The following is a 25,629-nucleotide window of genomic DNA, read 5'->3' as shown; positions in this document are numbered from 1 at the left end:
CAATCAATCAATCAATCATAAATAATATTTACGCTTATGAGCTTTTGACCAGAGCAGAAGTTAGCTTTGAGTTAGCGGAAATTAGTGTGCATGCTGACGTCCGCAAAATGTTATGTAAATCACTCCAGAGGTGTTATCAGGTTACAGAAGCAGAGTTTTCAGTTTCAGAAGTGTTTATTTCTCGCTAGCTTTTATATAATATATGACAAAGAGGTTTTATTTACACACACATGAAAGTTTGCAGCTAGCCTGTGACGTCACCACGCTAATGTCCACAAAATGACTTGTAAATCCCTTCAGAGGTGTTATCGGGTTACAAAGCAGCATTTACAGTTTTAGAAGTGTTTATTTCTCACTAGCTTTTACAGAATATATGACAAAGAGGTTATGTTTACACACATACAAAACAATTTGCAGATACCCTGTGATGTCACCACGCTAATGTCCACGAAATGACTTGTAAATCCCTTCAGACTTGTTATCGGGTTACAAAAACAGCATTTTCAGTTTCAGAAGTGTTTATTTCTCACTAGCTTTTTTATAATATATGACAAAGAGGTTTTATTTAGACACACATGAAAGTTTGCAGCTAGCCTGTGACGTCACCACGCTAATGTCCACGAAATGACTTGTAAATCCCTTCAGAGGTGTTATCGGGTTACAAAGCAGCATTTACAGTTTTAGAAGTGTTTATTTCTCGCTAGCTTTTACAGAATATATGACAAAGAGGTTATGTTTACACACATACAAAACAATTTGCAGATACCCTGTGATGTCACCACGCTAATGTCCACGAAATGACTTGTAAATCCCCTCAGACTTGTTATCGGGTTACAAAAACAGCATTTTCAGTTTCAGAAGTGTTTATTTCTCACTAGCTTTTATATAATATATGACAAAGAGGTTTTATTTACACACACATAAACAGTTTGCAGATAGCCTGTGACGTCACCACGCTAACGTCCCTTCAGAGGTGTTATCGGGTTCCAAAAGCAGTGTTTTCAGTTTTAGAAGTGTTTATTTCTAGCTAACGTTTAAAGAATATATGAGAAACATGTTATATAAACACATAAATAAAGCATTTTTACAGAGACCGATCACCTCCGCCACTAAAAAAAACAACAAAAAAACGGAACAGATTGAAACAGAATGTGACTTTTCACCTTTTAAAATAGGTCAAGGTTAGCCATCTTTGAACTTGTCCAGTCTTTGTCCCAAGAATGGTCCCTGTAAATTTGAAGACTCTTGCAGTAATAGAACTCGATTTATGCTGAGCACAGACGGACGGATGGATGGATGGATGCAATGTCTTCGCGATACCCAATTGCCATATTTGATGGCCATTGGGTAAAAAGTATGGTACTGTATGGTAGCTCTGCCTGGAGTATGCAGTTCTCAAATATTGAGTGACTGTGCAAGAAGGAGACTAGTGAGGGAAGCCACCAAGACACCTGTGAGAACTCTGAAGGAGTTGTCCGCTTCTGTGGCTGATGGAAAGATGAGTTTCATGATGAAAAACAGGTCAAGGGTCAAATTTCCCATGTGCCTTCTAGCAAACTATAGCTGAAATTTCTTCTTTTTTTCCCCTTCCATGGAAATTTCTTGTTTTCTGCTCCGTCATCTGTCTGTATAGCCAGTGTTGCAACAGACAAAAGTTGCACTGTGCACATTTTCTCAAATCACAGCCACAGCAGTTTATAACCACTTCAAATTTGTCATGGGTGTCTTGGTGGCTTCCCTCACCAGTGCCCTTCTTACACAGTACCTTTATAGTGCAGTGGTTAACTGAAAAAAATCTTGCAAATGGTGATGCAAGCACCAAATTTGGCACAAATTCACCTTAGACATTACCGTTTTGAAAAGACAAGGTGTGCACTTGAATTTTCAATAGGCAGCCAGGTAGGGGTCAATCGAAGAATTACACAGGGGTCAAAATTAAAAGATGCTGTAATCATATGGAAAACCATAGAGATTCCAAAAAATGTATAGTTTGGATTATCTGTGACTGAATGTTATGGAGTTATGGGGTAAAAACAGCAGGAATGGTGACAAAGGTCAATTTAAGTTTGTACAGGGGTCAAAAGTTAATGTTGCTCTAATTCTGGAAAAAACATATGCAAATTATTGGTTGAGTTCATTGGGTTTTACAAAGGAATAGTTTGCATCATTTGTCCTACTTAGTTATCACATTATGAGGTAACATATGTCACGTCATAGACCAAACACTCAACACAGTCAAAACTATTCCATTTATTAATCCTAGTAGCTCAACCAATAATTTGCACCACTTTTTTTTTTTTTAACCAAAATTGGAGCAACTTTAACTTTGATACCTGTACAAACTGAAATGGACCTTTTATCACCATTTTTGCTTCTTTTTTTTTTACCCCATAACTCCATAACATTAAGTCATAGATGGTCCATACTATACCTTTTTGGAATCTTTATGATCAAACAAATAATATGGAATGCCTTTCAATATGATTGGAGCATTTTTAAATTTTGACCCCTGTGTAATTCTTCAATTGACCCCTAGCTGGCCGCCTATTGAAAATTCAAGTGGACACTCTGTTTTGAACCTGATGAGTTGTGTGGGGTTGAAATATGACCTGTCCAGTTGACTTGCTGTCTTAGCTGCGTACTTTAAATTAATCTCTTATAGCTGATCAGTTTGTTTACCTGATGTTCAAAATTAACATGTTCTCAGTGAAGTGCTAATGGATTAATGTGGACTGACCTTTTAGCTTGATGTTTAATTACCTCCTCAAAGGACGTTTTCACACTTTCATCAGTTTATTGGTTGGTTGGATTTTTAGCAGCATTACTCAAGAATTAATCAAGCGACAGTCACAAACCATGAAACGGTTGGAAATGATTTTTTTATTTTAATTTTTATGCTTCGTGTTCTTGTGGAAAAGCCGTCTGTGTTTGCTCTGTTAACTGATTGCAGACTTTGATGCAGACACATATATCCTGCAGGGTGTTATTCATCTGGCAGGTGTTCTTCTCTGGCAGTGACGGCGAATTTGGAAGGAATCTGTTGCTGTTAATATGATGTTCAAACACAAGCACAAGACTTGAAATCTAACTGTGAGCATTTATGCTTCTGCTTAGCAAACTAATGAGGGAGTAACACATAAGTGACAGGGAAGGAGTCAGTAGTCCATTTACCACTGGTCATCAAAAAGAGAGAGAGAGAGAGACATAGGACAAAAACATGGGGGGGGGGGGGGGGGGGGGGGGCTGTAACTCAACCACTGTTCCTCTAATTTAAAAGTAAATGCCCTAAAATGACAACAGGACATCTTCAGTCAGTGTCCAAACATTTATTCCAATATTTAAAATCCAATTTTGGGTTGATCCATATTAACAATTGGAGCAGTGCCAGCGAAGTTGGAGGTGGCTATGTTTTTGTTCCTATTTGTTTGTGAACAGCCTGGACCTCACAATTTTTCCTATATTGTTATGAAATTTTGACTGAAGATTCATATCCGGATAGGCAAGGAGTGGTTCAATTTTCAAGGTCATAGTCAGGAAAGATCTTGGAAAATTGGAAAAATCCCTATCTTCAACTTTGAACAAATTTTTAAAAACTCATAACTCTGTTAAAAAAGATTAAATATCTTTCATATTTGAGAGAATTATGTAGGATGGTATCCTTTATCAAATGACAAAGTTTGATCCAGATCTGACCCAGATTACAGTTTTTGTAGTTATTTATAAATTTAACATTGAAAACCACTTTTAATGTATATTTTACATTATATCTTAAACAAACATACCCCAATCATACTCATATTTGAAAGTGAGGTGCTAACTGGCACTCACTATCTCTTGACAAAGTTGGATCTGGATCTGATCCAGATTAGTTTTTGTGACCATTTAAATTCAACATTGAAAACCCCTTTTAATGTATATTTTACATTATATCTTAATTAAACATGCACCAATCACATTCATATTTGAAAGTGAGGTGCAGACTGGCACTCACTATCTCTTGACAAAGTTGGATCTGGATCTGATCCAGATTAGTTTTTGTGACCATTTAAATTCAACATTGAAAACCCCTTTTAATGTATATTTTACATTATATCTTAAGGGGTGGTGGCCAAGTGGTTAATGCGCTTGGTTTCAGTTCGGAAGGTTCTGGGTTCAAATCCCACCCCTGCCACATTTCTCCATGTAATGTGGAGTTGCGTCAGGAAGGGCATCCGGCGTAAAACCTGTGCCAAATCAACATGCAGATCCACCTTGGATTTGCTGTGGCGACCCCGAGTGCAAACAAGGGAGCAGCCGAAGGGACTTACTACATATCTTAATTAAACATGCCCCAATCACACTCATATTTGAAAGTGAGGTGCTAACTGGCGCTCACTATCTCTTGACAAAGTTTTATCTGGATCTGATCCAAATTAGTTTTTGTGACCATTTAAATTCAACATTGAAAACCCCTTTTAATGTATATTTTACATTATATCTTAATTAAACATGCCCCAATCACACTCATATTTGAAAGTGAGGTGCTAACTGGCGCTCACTATCTCTTGACAAAGTTGGATCTGGATCTGATCCAGATTAGTTTTTGTGACTATTTAAATTCAACATTGAAAACCCCTTTTAATGTATATTTTACATTATATCTTAATTAAACATGCCCCAATCACACACATATTTGAAAGTGAGGTGCTAACTGGCACTCACTATCTCTTGACAAAGTTTGATCTGGATCTGATCCAGATTAGTTTTTGTGACCATTTAAATTCAACATTGAAAACCCCTTTTAATGTATATTTTACATTATATCTTAATCAAACATGCCCCAATCACACACATATTTGAAAGTGAGGTGCTAACTGGCACTCACTATCTCTTGACAAAGTTGGATCTGGATCTGATCCAGATTAGTTTTTGTGGCCATTTAAATTTAACATTGAAAACCCCTTTTAATGTATATTTTACAACATATCTTAATCAAACGTGCCCCAATCACACTCATATTTGATAGTGAGGTGCAGACTGGCACTTACGATCGCTTGACAAACTTCGATCTGGGTCCGATCTGGATTGTGGATTTTGTGGACATTTGAATTTAATATTGAAAACCCCATTTGGTGTACAGTTTGCATTATATCTCAATCAAAAGTGCCTCAGTCACTCTCATTTGTGACAATGAGGTGCAAACTGGCACTCTCAATGAATAGACTAAGTTGTTGGTTTTTTTTTTTTTTTTTTAAATACTAACTCTATGTGCTCAAATGAGTGCACTTCTAGTTCACCTGTGGGTGTTTGTTCTTTCTCCAGGTGGTTGGTGTTCAGTGACCCGGGGTACCAGGGGGTGCTAGGTGTACTGGAGGCGGGGGTCTACCCTTTTCCTGAGACCTGGGGCTTCCCAGCACCCTTTGTCGGGTCTCTCAGGCCACTTAAAATGGTAACAATGACTTCCCTTTTTTTTTTCTGAAACCATCAATGAAGTAGCATTTTTTTAAATAGAGGTTTTCCATTTCAATATTCTCCCAGTAACTTTATGCCCACTAAAGTGTTAAAAAAGGCAACTTATAATCTATTTTTCATAAGCACTAGTTTGGGAGGTAGGGTTGCCAACTCATTGAAAAATAAATAAGGGACACCTCGTTGGCAGGGCTGGCCGACCACATGGCCTTCACCTCTCCCGGCATGGTGAATTTATTTATTTTTAGTTTTTACCCTTTTTCTGTGTAATGATTGTTAAGCTATTTGACGTGTACTTTCGTTTCTAAATACGGGACGATTAATTTTTTTCAAGGGATGGTTGGCAACCCTATTGGGAAGTTCTACGACTTGATTTTCAAAGCAAGTTTGATATGAAAATATATTTCACTATCATCATCGATGGTCACATAATAGCTACACTTGTGAGAAGCTGCACCTGTATACTGAATGAGGTACTGTGATTCACACTCCAGAACAAAAGGTGGCAGTAATGCACCATAATGCTGGGTATCAACCACCATAAAACAAGAAGAAGCAGCTCTGATTGAGAAAAATGTACTTTGCCTTTGAGAACAAGTGAATTTAATAATCAGGTTCTCAAACTGAAAGACCACACTGTTGACTAAATAGGGAATATAATCTTCGTAGTACTCAGCACAACACTGGGCTATGTAAAACAACACAGCTAGGCTAAGCTATGATACGGCTATTGTTACTTTTTTAACAAATGTTTTGCAAAACTTTTCAAATGTTTTGTCTGTTCAGTGGTGACAAGATGTTGTCTGTGCCTCGTAGAACAACATTAATTAGCCCGCTAGCTTCTGCTTGGTAATGTGGTGTTTGTGTTATAAATAAATAATACCATAACAAAATTCATTTTGCTTCTTGTTGCATAACGTGGCACCTTTCAAAAATAATTGTGACTTGGACGGGTGCAGCAACGGATATGTTTTTTTCCTCTTCATGACACTTTTTTGGATAGATGGACTAATATTATAGTCCAGAAAATTCAATACTTTCCGGTATGATCATACTCTTTTGTTCATTCAGCATAAAAGCTTCATTGTAATAATTACTTCCGCACAGAGACAGAGTGTTCTTTGTCATCAGCTTTGCGCTTCATTATCTGATGAAGTCAAAGGTTTTTTGTGTAATTCCAAAATGTGTGTTTAATTATCAGACATTAGTGGCTATTATGGTTAATGTTTCTGTTTCAGGGTGGATTTAAAGTCGAGAATCCAAATGAAGTCAAGGTGAGACAGTTTGAAGCTTCTGTTCAAAATGTGTTTTTTTTTCAAACCTGTTGTGTAATATTGCTTCTTTAGAAGTTCTCCAATGAATTATTCTCACCATCGATTATTTTCTTGATTAAGTAACAGGTCCATAAAATGGTGAAAAATGTCAATGTTTTGTGCCTGCTGAGTAAAGAAACCAGTAAATTACACCAGAAAATATTCAAATTTAAGGAGCTGAAGTTAAAAAATTTGATATTTTAAGAAGAAGAAAAGAAAAAGACTCAAAATGATTATTTGCTTATCAAAATAGATGTTGATTAATAGCTGATTGATCAGTCACTGCAGCTCTCATTCACACATTCTGTATGTGGTTTCAGAAGCTCAGTTCGTATAAATGAATCAAGGTTCGTTTGGGTTATTTCCGCTCTGGGCCTACAGGCTGTGGTGTATGAGGAGCCCGGCTTCAGGGGCCCGTGTTTGGAAATAGAAAGCGACGTTTTCAGCTTCAGCGAGGGCGAAGAAGATGACGCTCCAGACCAAACAAACCTTGACGCAACCAAACCGAAATGTGTGGGTTCTCTGAAGATCACCGGAGGCCTGTGAGTATCAATTCTTCCGCTGTAGTGTATTTAATTCAATTTGTTTGTGCAGGCTGGCTTAAATGGTGATTAATTACGTTGCCAGATGTAAATCTCTGCGCCTGTTTGTTTCCAGCTGGGTCGGCTACAGCCTGCCTGGGTTTGAGGGCCAGCAGCACATCCTGGAGGAAGGGGAGTACGTAGACTGCAGTGACTGGGGGGGAGGCCCAGAGTGCCTTCTGTCACTGAGGCCCATAGTGGCTGTGAGTACCGCCACACACACGCAGAACAATGGGACCAAAAAGTAATCCAGTGATGACAGACTCAACACTGGATTTGCAATGGACAGAAAATAAAAAGACATTAAAGGACAAGTTCACCTACTCACCTTTGACCTCCTATATGGGCCAATGCTTGTCCCCAAATACTTTTAACAGTTCTGTCATATGAGAGAAACAGCCTTTTATACAATTTGCTGAAAATAAAATTGATTTATATCAATGGGGCACCAATACTAGAGTTCTGTCTAGAGCATATATAAGTAGTGATATTATTAAGGTTCTATAGGAACTATTTTCCCACTGGATTCTGTTTATTTTTCAATGACGTTTGGTGGTAGTGGGGGGGATGGAAAAAGCGACATTACTCGAACAGATAAAGATTTTCATACAAGAGAACAGATCAAATTTAGAGTCGCCCATGTGCCTCCTAGCAATCTGTAGTTATATTGTCAACTTCACTATGTTCAGGTACTAGCTTTCGTTGGTAAGTTGTGGACATTTTTAAAACTATACATTTTTGAAAAGTGCATACAACAGCCAATCACAGAAAAATGGTATCATCCATTTTTCTGTGAGGCGCAGTGGTGGCTGTGTTGGATTTGTAAATATGGCGGCTTAAAATTGGAGTCTTTCAATATCTCCACTTCTAGACAGCCTAGGATCTTGATTCCAGTTGCTAAATAGTCATTTTCAAAGCCAAGGAATCCATTGGTGCTAATTATTACAAAGTGTGATCATGCATGCTCAAAAATCCAGTATGGCCACCAATAAATGTAAGTTTGCCCACATGTACATATTTCTAACTTGTACCACTGGATTCCTTGGTCCTGAAAATGTGTATTAAGCTACCGGAATCAAGATCCTAGGCTATCTAGAAGCTGAGATGTTGGAAAACTAGCATTTTAAGCCACTATTTTTACAAATCCAAGATGGCCGTCATCTTGGATCATTTGATTTAAATAAATTTAGTGACTTGGAAATGTTCATGTATCCACCCCCCCAACTTGTCTAAAGAAAACTGGTTGTATAAGTGAGCATTTGAGTTCACAATAGTACCTATGTTTAGGCTGTCCAATTACATATGGACTCTAAAAATGGAAAGACTATGTATAAAATTTGCCGTAACTCAAATATGTGAAATAATATTTTTCGTAAACCCCTTAAATTAAAGGTGAAAGTCTACACTACAAGCACACCTTGACTGATTAATTTAAACTCCATTGTGTTGGGTAACTGAGGCCAAATTCGAATATATTTTATATAAACAAGTTCACTGTCCACATACTATTGGGTCTGACAGGATATCCTGGTAATGACTCAGTGCTGCACAAAATTTGCCTGTGGATGTTTTTGTGAGCCAAACATGGGCCAGTGCCCACCTCATGTTTAGCGCCCATTTAGCTCTCGTCATGTGTGTTTTGGAAAATAGTTTAAACAGTTTACATCCAACTTCAACTCCTTCTTCTTGAAAACATGATTTAAAAAATTAAATCTCGCAAATAACGTCATGTTCAAAGCCCATTTGGACACCAAATGGGCTTATATTGCTAGTTCATATGTGCTACTCTGTTAGCTTAAATGCTTGTTTCGCGTTTTCACTTTGAGGGTGTTGGTATGTGAAGCTTTTCTTACTTTTCTTGCTGCAGGATTTCATGTCTCCGCACCTCAAAATGTTCAGCGACAGAGATTTTGGGGAACGAGGAATCAACATCGACCTGACGGTTCCCATAATTAACATGGAGCACACCGGCTACGGCCTGAGGACGCAATCCATCGAGGTCATCAACGGCGTGTAAGTGCCCGATGTCAATGTGCCCTACGTGCTCCCATGGCCATGTGCGTTCCTTATCGCTGACCTGCTTAATATCTTCGTGCTACAGTTCCAGTGATTTCCTGAGTGGTTTATTGCCATTTTCTGTAGCTCGGGTGTATAGCACACCCACACCGACAGGTCAAGATGCATTACCCTGTCCGGTAACGTTTAGTCTGCCACACCTCTCCTCCTGTCTCTGTGAGCATGTTGCCTCACACCCTTTCTCAGCGATGAACTAGTGCAGGGTGTGGAAAAGGCATTTCTAAACAGCTAGTCACACATACGCTATTAGCATCGAATTACATGCACAGCAGGCTAGGAGATTTGCTCTTAAAAGCTTTATTTTCTGTATTAGCGCGTGCCGTCATTAAAGTCAGTTGACATAATTGGAACGGTGTTACAAAGGCATGGTCTCAAAGTAAACGTGTGCTTGAATTCACTGTGATCTCTGTTTTTGTACCTAGCAACCAAGATACAGATTAATAGGATTAGCTAGTAGTAGAAGCTAGCGCTATGTTGATACACAAATCGTGTATTTAAGAGAATTATGAAAGAAATTCAGGAAAAGTCATCACACTGATGTGTTTACTGTATGTGTGTGTTTGCTTCCATTACAAACTTAGCCTGTATAAATATCAAACAAACGCTCCGCGATGCCACCTGTAGGTTTTCTGATGAGCCGGGTTAAAGCTCAAATGGAGCAACTCCAAAAGTCGCCGTCTTGTTGGTAAAGTGTTAATGCATTACTAAGAAAATGAAGACCGAACACGCCCACCTATGTTGTAGTTAACAAGCAAGCCAAAGCTAACAGGCTAACTCTGGTTTAGTTGTTTGCTTAATGCATATTTTTGGCGGCCTAGGTGTGGTTTTCACAATGGGTCACTTGGGTGCTGGTATTAAAAATCTATGACCGGAGTACTGTCTCGGTAACCATAGCAACATTAATCAAGCTAACGTCACCACACTGTTGACACCTGTTAATTACTCCCAACATTGCTAACATACAAATTAAATCATACTAAAATTTCACACAACGTAAACTTTGCAGAGCCGATTTCTTATATTGCTTTTAGTACAAATAATTTGTAATAAAATGTTCAGAAAGGACAAATGCTGTCGAATCCACAGCAGCTATTTGAAGCAGCCGCTACCCATGGGCATCTGTACCTGGCACACACTAACCGTTACTCAAAGACACCATGCCCCTAATTATTTAGAACTTTATGGCTTCAAATAGCTATAGATATATAAAAATTCAGCCTGTATAGTCATGAATAGGGGATCTAGCTATAGAGACCAAAACTGTTTTTTATTGGTTTGTTTTTGTTTTGTACTAGGCTGTAAGTGTGTTTATTTATGCTGTAAAGTTGGGCTATTTAACATGGGGATCAATGGAGACTGACATGTTATTGAGTCACAAGGGGCCATTTAAGGAACTGTAAATTTAATGCTCAGTTTTTGTTAGACAGACACTTGCAAATAACACATTGTCAAGAATATCTCACATTCAGATGGGCAACACTGACCCAACAACACCAGGAAGCCAAACACAATCAGTAGCATTTTAGGAAAAATTTGTCACTCTTTAGGAATTGTTGATAAGATTAACCAAATAACCAAATATCCAACATGTCAGGTCCAGTCTAATTTGACACCAATGATGTTGACCCCATTGATTGGCAAAATTGACCTCAACTGCAAATTGGAGTGGAAAAACTTACATTTTGACCTTTGACCTCCTTGACTTTGATATTTTGTGTATTTGATCTCACCTGGGCAATTCCAAAATCCACCTACATATGTTTCCTACATTTGGTGGACATCAGAGTGGAAATCTAACTTTTGGCCTTTAACCCCAATGACCTTGACTTTGCCAAAACTAACCCTAAAGTAAATTCATCCACTTCCTGACTTTGGTGGAAATTGGACAGAGCACCCGGAGAGGAGTCAGGGAACAGAGAAACCCTGTTTAAATTATTATAATAAGTTCATAGATTTGAAGAATACTTCCGCTACAAGACTATATCTTTGCACACTTCCAGAAGTTTTAGAGTTCCAACATGAGCAAAGTCCAATATTTACATATTGTGCAAAATATTTGCTTGCGATTTATGAACCTTACTGCTAATAGCATAAAAAATAAGAACAATCTGAGATTTCTGACGTCCGCCAATCTGGATAATTCAGTGGAGTCTTCTGAGAATCCATGAAGCTGTTTTGACGTAATCTTTCAAAGTGTATATAAAGTAAAATCTTGATCCAGAGTCCAGATCTGGATCCGGATCACCTCCAAAATTTAATGGAGTCTTCCACCTCTTAATATGTATGTGTGTTGAAAATTTGATCAAAATCCGTGCAGTAGTTTTGACGTAATCCTGCTAACAGTAATCCTTCAAAGCCTGTATAAAGTGAAACTTGATCCATAATCTGGATCCGGATTCGGATCACCTCCAAAATTTAATGGATTCTTCCACAGCCTAATATGTATCTTTGGTGAAAATTTTGTCAAACTCGGTGCTGCAGTTTTGACGGAATCTTGCTAACAGTCAGACATAAATATGGCGGTAAAAGTGTAAAAGTACATAAATCAGCACTGATACGTGCACGCTGGTTCCACAGTGCAGTAACCCGTGGTGTCATGTGGCTCCACACCACTTCTTTTTCACTTTATTCAGCTAAATCTTTTGGTTTGATCAGTTGGGGGGAAGTAAAAAAAAAAAAAAAAAGCAGAAGTAAATCAAACAAATGGAATGCGGAACATGTGGGGAGAGAGAGAGAGTCAAAGTACTGGAGAGACAGGAGTGGAACGTTTCTTCTGCTATTATGACATCACTTTCACAACATTGGAGACGTTTGTTTGTTTGTGTGCGTGCGTGCGTTGCTGTGCTGTGCTTCCAGCCTATTATTACTGTGCACAGCCCACGCCGAGCCCCACCCCAATCCATTCAAACACGCCTCCACGTGACCAGCCGCGCGCGCACCAAATCCCTCCCCCTACAGGCAGCTCACACCACATGTTCTTATTTTAGACGGCTGCAGTTGACATGAACACAAATCTGTCTGCATACCTCACGTGAAGCCGTGCGTTTAAAGTATTTCTTCAAGAGTGGGCGGATTGATGCTGAATCCTGTCTTCTTTCTTGATTTCACAACAGCTGTTTTATTACATTTCTTGCTACAACGCTGCACGCTAACATAATCAGAGTTTTTCCCATTAAAACATTTTCACATTTCTGTTTTGTCTGATTCATTCACCTGAATTTTCTTCTTTGCTTTTATTTGTACTGCGCCTACAGTTACACTGCCTCTGTGGTGGATGTAGGTATTGCATCTTGTGGCGAAAAGTTCATTTTTTTTAAGCTTTCATTATAAGCATTCTTTTTTAACAACCCTTGTGGCTTAGTGGTTAGCACTGTAGCCTCACAGTAAGAAGGTCATGGGTTCGATTCCCACCTGTGGCCTTTCTGTGTGGAGTTTGCATGTTTTCCCCATGTTTGCGTGGGTTTCCTCCCACATTTAAAGACACAAGTTAGGTGAATTGAAAACTTTATAATCGTCCAATTCTCCCTTGCAAAAGAGGTCTTGATCTCAATGGGACAAACCTGCTTAAATTAAAAACATTAAAATAGTGCAACTCATGCAAGAACATAGGCATCATGTGTTTATTGGGGTATCTCAAAAACTGTCTGATAACTTTTTTTCTAATTTGGTTCTAAGCTCACTATAATGCAGTTAATGCATTACTCCTTCATGGGGAGCCTTAGAACTTTTCAGCCTACCCTCGTATGAATCATTGACATTGTTTCTGTCTAACCCTAACCCTAACCCTTCATAGAAAAAGGCGGCCATTTTTATGCCAAAAAAAGCCATTTTTAGCACCGAAAGGCAATGTTCTCAAAAACTCTGTGATAACTTTTTTCTCTAATTTGACAAGGGTGTAATATGAATCATTGACATTGTTCCTGTCTAAAAATCGTATTCATAGAAAAGGGCGGCCATTTTAATGCCAAAAATCGCCATTTTTAGCACCTAAAGGCAGTTTTCTCAAAAACCGTGTGATAACTTTTTTCTAATTAGGCAAGGGCATAATATGAATCATTGACATTGTTCCTGTCTAAAAATCATATTCATAGAAAAGGGCGGCCATTTTTATGCCAAAAAATAGCCATTTTTAGCACCTAAAGGCAGTTTTCTCAAAAACCGTGTGATAACTTTTTTCTAATTAGGCAAGGGCGTAATATGAATCATTGACATTGTTCCTGTCTAAAAATCATATTCATAGAAAAGGGCAGCCATTTTTTATGCCAAAATTAGCCGTTTTTAGCACCTAAAGGCAATTTTCTCAAAAACCGTGTGATAACTTTTTTCTAATTAGGCAAGGGCGTAATATGAATCATTGACATTGTTCCTGTCTAAAAATCATATTCATAGAAAAGGGCAGCCATTTTTTATGCCAAAATTTGCCATTTTTAGCACCTAAAGGCAATTTTCTCAAAAACTGTCTGATAACTTTTTTCTAATTTGGCAAGGGGGTAATATGAATCATTGACATTGTTTCTGTCTAAAATCGTATTCACAGAAAAGGGCGGCCATTTTTATGCCAAAAATGGCCATTTTGAGCATCGAAACGCAATTTTCTCAAAAACTGTCTAACTTTTTTTCTAATTTGTCCGGGGCATAATATGGGTCGTTGACATATTTCATGCCAAAAATTATAGTCATCGATTCGTTTGTTTGGAAATGGCAGCTATTTTTATGCCAAAAACAGCTAATTTGGTATCTGGACCCAATTTTCTTAAAAACTTGCCAATAACGTTTCTTTTCATCATTGATATTGTTCCCATCCCAAAATTATTTGCGTACATTCCTTCGTTTGTAAATGGCAACCATTTATATTTAAAAACTGGGCATTTTGCCTTGGGCTTTAATTGAGCCAGTAACGAACAAGGCCCTTGACACTCTTGTATGATAGGCTCATACGAGTGAAGAAGAAGAAGCATCTTTATTGTCATTGATTGTGTGCATTTTTGTTTGTTCCATGACTCCTCCAAGGTGCTTTGGCCAGCTTCAACCAAACGTGCTGTTCGCATGTAGGTTCCCTCCAGAATTTCCCTTAAGCGGTTTGTTTTGTTAAAGTTGAGTTCATTGTGATCAAAGGTCAAAAGTTTGGTTGATCTGTCTGTTTGGTCCCCTACTCATCCCAGTTCCTATGACAATCAACACCAGCTTGTCCTTAAACAGTTTGTACTGGCAAAGGTCAAGGTCATCAGGGTCAACTTTGATGTTGTCGCTCAGCTAAACTCTAGATCTGGAGACATTCCCTGTGTGAAGTGCAGAGAAAGGCGCATTACCCTCATGTGCATGTTTCTGATGGTGGGAGGACACCCACACATACAAAGAACTGGGCATGGGACGAATTGAATCCCAGACCTTCTTGCTGTGAGGCGAGAGCGCCAAATCACAGAGTGCGTCACACCAAATCCAGATTCCAAGTAATTACTTAAATTATGCTTTTAAACATCCTCAATTCTGTGTGTGTGTAAATCACTGTGCATTCATGAGAAGCGTGAATTACCAAATAAATTACACCACCAAAATATCAGAGTATGTACCCTACCCACATCAGAAATGTCTAAACAGAACAAGATCGGAGATAAACAAGAGAGGCTTTAGCAATCAGAGACTGACATCAGAGAAACACAAGAGAATGTTGGTAATTACTAACAGTATAAACAGCAGGCTTACGGTGCATCCGGAAAGTATTCACAGTGCTTCACTTTTTTCCACATTTTGTTATGTTACAGCCTTATTCCAAAATGGATTACTTTTTTCCACTCAAAATTCTACTCACAACACCCTATAATGACAACATGAATTTATTTTCCTCAAAATTCTACATACAATACCCCATGATAACCATGCAAAAAAGTTTTTTGCAAATTTTTTACAAAAAACAAAACAAAGAAATCACATGTAAATAATTATTCACAGCCTTTGCCATGAAGCTCAAAATTGAGCTTTGGTGGAGCATCATGGGATGGGGATGTTTTTCATTGGCAGGAACTGGGAGACTAGTCAGGGTTGAGGGAAAGACAAATGCAGCAATGTACTGGATGCGCTTTTGACCTCAGATGGACGACGGGCTATCTTTCAGCAGTACAATGACCACACGAACACAGACAGGATATCAAAGAGTGGCTTCAGGGCAACTGTGAATGTTTATGAAAGTGTGATTTCTTTGTTTTTATTTTTAATAAATTAGCAACAATTTCAAAAAAATTATTTTCAGGCTGTCATTATGGGGTGTTGTGCGTAGAATTTGAGGGAAAATGAATTTACACAATTTTGGAAAAAGACTGCAATATAACAAAATGTGGAAAAAGTGAAGTGCTGTGAATACTTTCCAGATGCACCTTAACAAATGCGCTAAAGCCAGCGAATGGAAAAAAAACAAAACAAAACAAAACAAAAAAAAAAAGTGCCACTAATGTTGTTTTACCCAAGGGTCAGACTCCAGCAGACTTTTTTTTTTTAAATACTATGACATGTAAGTTGCCTCTAAGGGCAAGGGACACAACTGTAAGTTAAAAACAACAAAAATATGAATGAGGATAATCAGAAATTTATGAAAATTTAGCATGCATGTCTTCAGGTATACAATATTCCTCATGCAAAAATTTAAATCTCAGACTTTAGTGGTTCTTGAATTTTAGTACGCTGAAGGTTTTGCAGCACGGACAGATGGAAGAACAGCAATTTTTCTTGATGAGCATAACTTACAGTTGTGAATAAATGTTGCATGTTCACATTGTACATTGCTGATGTAGTTTCTTAAGTTCTCCATTCTTATATCTGTATATGACAAATATCAACTTGCATTCATTTCCGAACAATTTTTCTTTTGAATAATTTGCCATCCATTTTTCAGCTTCACTTTGCATTGTGGGAAGATGTTATCAGATTAAACCGTTATCGAGAGTGGCTGGCCTACTGCACATTTCGAGCAAACAACACACAACAAATTCTTTGTTAACTTTTGCAAACAAGGCGCGGGCACATGAAAGACATTCTTTGTCTACTAATGTAAAAAGCAGGAAGCCTCATTTGTAAATGCCAGTGGACAATAAAATATGCATCTCTCTCTTCTGTTCTCTTTTTTTCTCAGATGGGTTGTGTTTGAGGAGCCGGGCTTTTGTGGCGACTCCTACATATTGGAAAAAGGCCTATATGGAAGCCCAGAGGACTGGGGGGCGTTGGAGCCTAGAATTGCAGCGGCGATGCCAGTCATGCTGGTGAGAGGAACAAACAATCAAAGTTGTTGCTTAGCTGACTTGGGAGAACTGAAACAAAAGCTGTAGCACACGTTTGTGCGTGAGAGTGATCACACGAATGTGGGCGCAACTCCAGCAGGGACGGTATATTATTTAGCCTAAACCAAGTTGTTTGTTTGATTGTGCTAGTAAATTAAAATTTAGTTTGTCCTCATTATATCCCCTTTTAAGTTGGAGATACAAGATAATAGCATTTATTGGTTTTTGAGCTATTGTCAACACAAGGTGGCTAGGATGGTGTTACACACCCGCTCACTCACTTTTGCTGTATAAGCCCTATGCTAGCATAGCGGAAAACATGAGAACCCCCAAAAACTCAATTCTTAACAACAGTCCTGAGTGTAGAAAACTTTGGTGCAGTGCTGTCAGTCTACACCAGTTCATAAAAATACACTCCTTTTACGCAGTTGGCTAGCAGCCACACTTGCTATCTATAACAGCATATACAAGAGCATACTCTCACGTGCGCCACTAGCTTATGGCAAGCTAAAAGTGGATGCTCTCGTTTTGGCTGAACAACTATACAGATTTTGTATATTCTGTGTTAGTACTCGCCCGCGGCTGTCGTGCTTGATGAATTCCTGCAGAAAAACTAGTTCCCAAACAGTGCTGTATTTGCAATGACAGTGCGTTTTCATGGGTAACAAAACATAAGGAGTATATTTGGAACAATAACATGTGGTTATCTTGTATGTTTTTATGCCTAAATGAACCTAAGTCAATACTCACACTCATCCAGCAGCATCTTCTCATGTCGGCAAATTGTGAGCAGCGTTGGCGTCCCTCTATGCTAGCTTGGTAGCATGATACGTCATCTCATTTTGTAAAATTCTGCCCTACCAAAGTATAAACTGTTGCAAAATATAATAATACAATTTGAAGTTAGTTGCGAAAGAGTAGTTTTTAATCATATACATTGTACACTCCCAGTCATGTTAGCTAGATAATATGTTGGCTAGCATGTTAGCATATACCTGATTTGGAAACAAGATAAAGTTTTTTTGTTTATCATTACCATATTTTCCAGAGTATAAGTCACGTTTTTTTTACTAGCTTGGAAGGCAGTGCAATTTATATTCTGGTACGACTTACGTATATACCGAAAGGTCGCAAGTTTGTTATTAATAATAGTGATTATAATGACTGTTTATATAGAACTTTCCCAAGAATCAAAGCACTAAACAAAATAAACTCCAATAATAAAATAATAAATGCCAGTAAAATATACTACAACAATGTGGAAAAATCCCAAATTAAAGAGCTCACAAGACAGAAAAAGGTGCGACTTCGACACGGGAAAATACGGTACTTGTTATACTACTGAAAATCAATGGAAAAATGTTGCTTTTAAGTACTAATTTGTTCTTAAAATTAGTTGAGTATGTTACAGTAATTTCTTTGATGTCTCTGCAGCTAACATTTGCACTTTTCTACACTTTGTTGCTTTAAAAGCCAAATTAATGTGTTCAGTTCAATGGCTAATTCTGAGATTAATATTTGTGTACTTTTCCTGATACTAAAGGGTTTTCTGTATTCTCACTTCCCAAATTGTCTTGTAGCGGCTAAGCGACTGTTTCCAGTGCATGTGACCAAACGTGACATTTTGTTCTTCCAAACTAAAAAACAGAATTTCACACAGATAGTAAGAATCTGATGGCAAACATGCCGACATGCTGTAAAGTTTTTTGGGGAGAAAAGTGGCAAAAAGCAACCGTGTTTATCTGTCCACTGCGGGAAAAGAAAATATTTGACACAAGTCTGAGCTCAGATTCCAAACATGACTCATCGAAATATTTCAGCAGATGACAGGGAAGTGTTGAATCCTGTACAGAGGTTATGTTGTGTTACTGCAGTGTTTAAAAAGTCAAGTCAATCTAGTTGAGGTGTCTTCAATTAAAGGGGTCATGTTGTGCGAAGGTTTTTATCTACACTAATTGGTTTGTTATAGTTGGGTTGCTGCGTTAAATATCCTCAAAGTCCCACAGTTCTATGTGCATGTATAAATTTCAGTTACATGGAAACCTCAGGCCTGAATGAAATAGCTCATTTTAGAAATCTGTGTCATATGTCACGAGAGGAACAAGCAGCAACAACTTTCCATTTAATGGTCAAGTGTGTTTGTCTGTCCGTGGCAGTAGCCTCAAAATTCAAAGTGCAGTTTTGATCAAATTTAGAAGATTAAGTCATTGGATGGTCATCTTGCAACACAGGCCACATCAAGGTCAGAGGTCAAAAGTTGGGGTCAAATCAGTGGTCAATGCCAACTGTCCCCAAAAATATCTTCAAAATGCAAAGAACAATTTCACTCAAATTGTGGATAAAGTCAGTGGATCATCCTCTCACATCACAGACTACGGCAAGGTCATAGATCAAAGGTCAAGTTCAACTCAGAGGTCATCATCTGTTCTCCACAGCAATATCTTCAAAACGCAAAATACTGATTCATTCAAATTTGGTGGATAAACTCAGTGAGCCTTTCTCTTGCAAGACAGGTCATGTGAAGGACGTAGATTAAATTTCAAGGTTAAATCTGTCTTTGTCATCTACTCTCTGCTGTGATATCTTCAAAATGCAAAGAGCAATTTCATTCAAACACGGAAGATAAACTTAGTGGATTGGCCCCTTGCAACACAGGTCATGTTAAGGTCATAGCTCAAAGGTCAAGGTCAAATCAGAGGTCATTGTTGAAAATACATTAATGGCTGTATCACAAGAACTAGATGTTGAAATGTTTTCTGCATCAGACCTCTGAGGTTAGTGATGTCACCTGATGAGATCAAACATTGCAATCTTTTGGAGGATCCTGAATTTTGGGAAACCAAACTCGTCTGAAAATCAAAACAGCACCAAGGGACAGAAAATAATTACTTCTTACACTTCAAAAAATATGTAGGCATGTCTGTTTAAGGAACAAGAAAGCAATAAAACCATGGGTCCAACAACTATATTTAATAAATTGTTGAATCTTTTTAAGAAATAAAGTGTTTCTAGCCGACCATAGAGTGTCTTTAAGCAACCCAGTCTCCCAGGACCCCTCAGAGTCTGTCACATTAAAGTGTATAACAGGAATATGCAAATGAAGACATATTCTTAATTGGGCTCTGGTGTGGTTTGATGCCTGCAAATGACTCACTGCTCATATATGCTGTTGTGTTTCAGGGTGACTGGGAGAACACGTCGAAATTTAAGGTTTGTGATAGCACATCTGGATCTGGTGCCAGTATATATATATATATATATATATATATATATATATATATATATATATATATATATATATATATATATATAAAATCTGTTTTTCTCAGACTTATTGTTTTTCCTGTAATGTACCTCAGGTGCAGCTTTTCTCTGAACCAGATTTTCAAGGTCGCATCCTCACTGTGGAGGACAGCGTTGGCTCTCTGCAGGAAGGCTTCTCTGTGGCCTCCTGCAAGGTTCTGGCTGGCAAGTGAGTCATTGCTCCATTGGCAAATAGAAGAGTGATTTCTTTGCAACATGATGCGACCATGATTATGCCAGTCGCTTTGTTCCATCCTGTAAAAGTACCTTTGACATGTTAAGCCTCTGGGGTTCAAGGGCATTTTTTTGGCATAAATATTTTATTATTGCTGTTAACAGCTCTCCCTGCATCCCACAATCAAGTTTTATGTCTATTTTGTTTCAGGACAACCTGTGCATTCAGAATATATATGTTTTTGTTTTATACAATCAAAAATAGGCAAGGAAAAAATAAAGCGAAAATAATTCTCCACACACATTTATTCAAAACACACAGTAAACTATAATAAACAACTGTTTTGACACTTTATAAAGGTAATTTGAGGTCTTGTGTGAAAGACTGCACAACAAAAAGGTTCAAACAATAAACACAAATGCACATTTTGAACAATATATACAAACTGGTCTATGCGTTTTGTTGTCCATTGATATGGTAAACAGTGCTTTACACAGAGAAAGCAACAGAGTTATCCAGTAACATTCACATGCAAACTAGTGGAGCAATCCTGATAGTTACACACTCTTTGTTTGAGCACGTGAGATTGTCATCAGAGGCTCTCCATGTGCTCCTGCTTTCACTGATCGCTGTGCGTAATGGCGCAGGGCGCACCGAGTATGTACTAATAGTATGTACTCATTGGAGCACCCAGGGGGCTATTCAAACGGACCAACTAGTAACATATCACTCCTGAAAACGATCTTTGGCTTTTCACATGAGGTAAATCTGCCCTACGATTGGATTTTGGAAAACCATGTGACGGTGAAACAATTCCGATTGGACTCTCACATTGCGCACGTCATCACACAGCTTCTATGAGGAGTACAAAGATGGCCGATGGCTGGCTCGAAGGTCCACGGAGTTACTTTTTTTTTTTTGCTGAAAAGTTAAGTTTCTATCTCATATCATTCAAAAGTTATTTATAATTTAGTAAAGCTTGGTCTTAGCCATCGTATACGATGGCATCGGCCCCAGAGGGTTAATCGGATGAAAGAACACCTTGGACAAGCTCTATCCACGATATGTGTAACCACACCTGCTCATAATTTCCATCATGCCTATGATGATAGGATTATTCCCTACATCAATGTCTTGCAGGTGGCAGAAAAGTATACAGCATACACAATTCAGATTAGATTTTTTTTCTTGATCTGTTGGACCAAAATAAACCAAATTTTAATCAGTTTATCCTCATTATATCCCCTCTTTATTTGGGGGCAAACATGAAGCTAGCAATTACTGTTTTGGAATTATTGTGTGAAACAAGAGATTAACTTTATTCATTTATTGCATTTCACAGAGTATATGCCTATGCTTTCCCAGAACCTAGGGAAAATATTACTACATATTTATTCAAATATTACAATCACTAGAAATTACCTAATTTTAAACTCTGAACCAATTGGCTGGATCTCAACTAATTAATTTGTTTTGAAACCAGTTTAAACTGCCTTTAAATCAGGTCAGCTGTTTAAACTAGTTCAACACAGATATTTAACTATTTTCATGTGTTTTAATATTGCTTCAACTTGCTGTTTTCTGTTTAAATGAAAGGTAATCTGGTGTTAAAGTGGTCATATTACGCTAAATCTGTTTTTAAAAGGGCAAACTGGTGTAAAGTTGCTAAATGTGAGGTAAACTGGTTTGGGCTTACCAGTAGTTTAAAGATAAAGCACACTTGAAATCTGATTCATTTGATCATTCTCTCACATTTAAAAGATAAACTGATAAATCCAGAAAATAATTTGTTGTTAATATGTTTGTATTTTTGCAACTGATTTCAAGCTGGCTGGCATTCGAAGGTCAAGACTTCACTGGGAAGATGTACGTGTTAGAAGAAGGGAGGTACGCGGATGTGAGAGCAATGGGCTGCACGAGCGCTCGTGCCTCCATCCAGTCTCTGCAGACTGCTGGCTTTGTAAGTTGATCTTTGTTTTCATATGTTGAGTTTCATTTTTATAACCAATTAGAAGAAGCTATGCCCATTACAAACAAAATGTTTTTCATCACACGATCAAGGTAGCGCACTTAATATCTATAGTCAGCGGAGCCAGTTTGTTCACGACAATCGACTCCAAAGACTCAGCGATGACTCTTTGTTTGGGCACATTGTATATTTATATACTGCTGACGAGCAACTTTAACCCAATTTACTCTACTCTGTATCCTCAACTCTGTAACCACACAGAGCTCTCTGCGTCATTGTGAACCCCCAAACACCTCTCCTTAGCCCATCGTGCCTCATTTCCGGAAACTCACTTCACTTTTTCAGTTTTGACAATGACTTTCATAGGTTAGTAGGCCAGTCTTCACAAAAAATCTTGCACCCCCTACTGTTCTGGCAGTGAATTGCATTGTGACACCCACCAACCCCAACAGCCACAGAGTTACGGAGTAGTAGAAGCATAGGTCTTTTGAGGTTGAAAAAAAATTTTCAACCTCAATTTTTTATTTTTTAGGTTGAATTTTTTTTTTTTTTTTTTTAGGTTGTAGTTTTTGAGGCTGAATATTTTGATGCTAAACAAATTCAACCTTAGAAATTCAACTTCAAACTCTGATGGCACAGATTTACTTCCATAATGTACGTACATACTTCTCCCTGCTTTTCTGTTTTTTTAGGTTGAATTTTTTTTTTTTTTTTTTTAGGTTGAAATTTCTTTTAGGTTGAATTTTTGAGGTTGAATTTTTTTTTTTTAGATTGAAGTTTTCTGACGCTAAACAAATTCAACCTTACAAATTCAATTTCAAACTGATTTTTAATGCTAAAAACATTCAACCTTAAAAATTCAAATTCAAACTCTGATGGCACAGATTTACTTCCATATATTTCTGATGTTAGTTACCATTAATTAATTTCTTGGATGTAATAATAAACTCAGTCCTTCAAAAACCACAGCATGAAACGGTGTTAAACAGGTGCAGCCTAATATTGTATTTTATTGTTTTCGTATGTTATTTTTAGATTATTTTTGTATGCCATGTGCAGCGCTTTGTGACCCTGGTCTGTGAAAGGCGCTTTACAAATAAAGCTTACTTACTTACTTACAGGATTTAAACTTGGGGGCAGATCTTTGTAATATTTGGGGTATCGTGTGCCAAATTGAAAAGAAAAAAGTGGCAATTTCCAATGAAATTGGAAATGAAGTGAAAAAGGAGCTGCAAATTGTCCCAAACCTTTCAGGGTGAGGACATCCACCCATTCAAAGGACATGTTTTGACATTTATGGAACAAAAAAAATGAAAACAGGCACAGCATGATATTTGGGCACAAATGGAGATCTTTTTTTCTTTTTGCCTTAAAGGTGTAGTGCCTTTAAATTGTCCACAATATTCTAGTTATGATGATAATTGTCTATGTGGTGCACTACAGCAAATTTTATTGCTCTGTGTATTTTGGGGGGTGGGAGTCCATGGCACTTTATCGTGACATCTTGCAAGATGGCACGAAACAGGCTATGTGCACGCGCAAGGTTCAAAGTTCATGTGGCATTTGATGGAAGCTGGGAACTCAGCATTTCCAACTTACAACTCATCACAAGGATTTTAACAAGCTACAATAAAATGTTTGCCCCCACGGACATATTTTGGCAAACCAAGTAAAAGCCTTGTAACTGTAACTAACAGAGGCGAGCGATACCGGGAATTTTGTATTGATCCGATACCAAGTAAATAAAGGCCCAGTATCGCCGATACCGATACTTTATCGATATATTTTCATATTTAAGCTTCATAGATCCAAAGGATCCACAAGACCTGGGATAGAATTTCGCCAAACATTGTACCTGACAACAAAATACTTTATTATCACAACCAACATTTTTGTTTTTAAAAATATCACGCAACACAACTTAAAACAAAATCTCCCGAGGTAGAGGGCTGACAAACCACAATACAAGAGCGCGCTGCTCCGTGTTGTGGACACAGCGCCATGCTGCTCTTACAGAGTATACTTTGATGAATCTGCGTGCGCAGCAGTCAGTGCGTGCGGGAGAGAAAAAAGCTTGAGTATCGATCTTTTTACACGAGGATCGTTCAATATCAATACCAGCATTGGTATCGATATTATCGATATTAGGATCGATCCGCCCACCCATAACTAACATTATTATTGACAACTGACACAGCAGGCATGAGTATGTGTTAGCTTATCTGTCTAGCACATATCCAGCAAACCTTCCATGTGAAATATGTCCAAAATTCACCCAGGGTTCTTTGGAACAGGATCGCCATTGGCCAGTCGTTATTAGATGTGTCCGTCGCCATCCAATTTCCTTTAGCAGTTTATTTTTTTAAAGGACATTTTTAGTCACAATTGAGGGCCTACCTCATTTCTTTGGCACCGTGAAGCTAACACTAGCAGGTGCAGCATCGCGGTGTCCTTTGACGTCCAAGTGCTAGGAATTTTATTGAATTTCCAGTTTTCCAGCTTGTCGTGACATCAGAAACATGACGTGTGGTTCAACATTTGGTTTTTCCAGAAAAGGGAAATTTTGACCACACTGGCAATAAGGATTGTGAATCCTTTGAGTACTATAAAAACGAAGATAGAGTTCTACTAACGTAAGCGCTTTTTCCAAATTAAATTGTTAAAAATTCAAAAGGTGTTGCACATTTAAACAAAACACATGTAATGGACTAGTGCCACCTGGTGGGCTGTGAAGGTGCTGCAGGTGGGCCATGAATGAAGTAAATGAAATAATGTTTCACTTTCAGTGTTGTAGTAAAGTTGAACATTTCCCATTTTTTTATTTTTTTAATAGAAATCCGAAGTTATAAAACAAAGCGATGTGATTTAGGCTGTCCAAACATTCACACATATTTTGGGAAACCGCTTTCTTTCCTGTGCATTTTGGCCTTTCGTTCACACGCAAACAGCATTTTAGGTCACTCAAAATGGAAATTTTCTAAAACTGTTTCCACGGTAAACATTTTAAGAAACTCTATTCCAATGTGTACTTGTAGACAATGAAGGGAAATTTAATTTTTTTTTTTCCAGGCTTCTGATTGGCCAACTTCACTATACAATCGTTACATCATCACCAGTTGTGCTGGCATGGTCTTGACCAGGTGTTTTGCATTTTTACGTATTTTCTTCAAACACTGCTTGGGTGTATTGATTGCACGGGAACGTAGCCATAAACTGGGACCTACTTTAACGTAATATAAACATAGAAATACTTCATCTTAGTTTGATGTGTCAGTCAGAACTGTGATTAAAGGTTTCATTGGGCTGCAGAAGGTGTTCAGATTTCAAAGTGGGCCACAGGAACTAATCTAATCTACTTTGAAAATTGCACATTATAATTAGCAGAAAGCCAGCGAGAACAAAGGCTGGACTTGTCTGTTTCCAGGGCAACCTCACAGTGCCCTTAACGGAAAGCCACTGCTCTCCGCCCACTCTCTCCGTCCAGCTCCGCTCACCC

The 25,629-nt window shown here is 38.1% G+C and overlaps 1 protein-coding gene across 3 annotated transcripts in view; it reads left to right on the top strand.

The window, feature by feature from the left end:
- LOC117503135 (nascent polypeptide-associated complex subunit alpha, muscle-specific form-like) overlaps positions 1-25,629 on the top strand; it is a 51,696-nt gene that overhangs the window by 19,789 nt on the left and 6,278 nt on the right. For 2 of the 3 annotated variants that reach the window (XM_034162312.1, XM_034162311.1), the window contains 9 exons: positions 5,302-5,428; positions 6,687-6,722; positions 7,143-7,303; positions 7,419-7,545; positions 9,210-9,355; positions 16,542-16,668; positions 19,867-19,896; positions 20,046-20,158; positions 21,992-22,124. In XM_034162312.1, coding sequence (XP_034018203.1) covers positions 5,302-5,428; positions 6,687-6,722; positions 7,143-7,303; positions 7,419-7,545; positions 9,210-9,355; positions 16,542-16,668; positions 19,867-19,896; positions 20,046-20,158; positions 21,992-22,124 — 1,000 coding nt within the window. The remainder of the gene's footprint in view (positions 1-5,301; positions 5,429-6,686; positions 6,723-7,142; positions 7,304-7,418; positions 7,546-9,209; positions 9,356-16,541; positions 16,669-19,866; positions 19,897-20,045; positions 20,159-21,991; positions 22,125-25,629) is intronic. The other variant, XM_034162313.1, reaches the window with a different exon arrangement.

Source organism: Thalassophryne amazonica, chromosome 21 (assembly GCF_902500255.1).
Source record: "Thalassophryne amazonica chromosome 21, fThaAma1.1, whole genome shotgun sequence".
Lineage (NCBI taxonomy): Eukaryota > Metazoa > Chordata > Actinopteri > Batrachoidiformes > Batrachoididae > Thalassophryne > Thalassophryne amazonica.
Note: the sequence above shows the minus strand (reverse complement) of the source record. Positions and strands in the feature narration are given on the sequence as shown.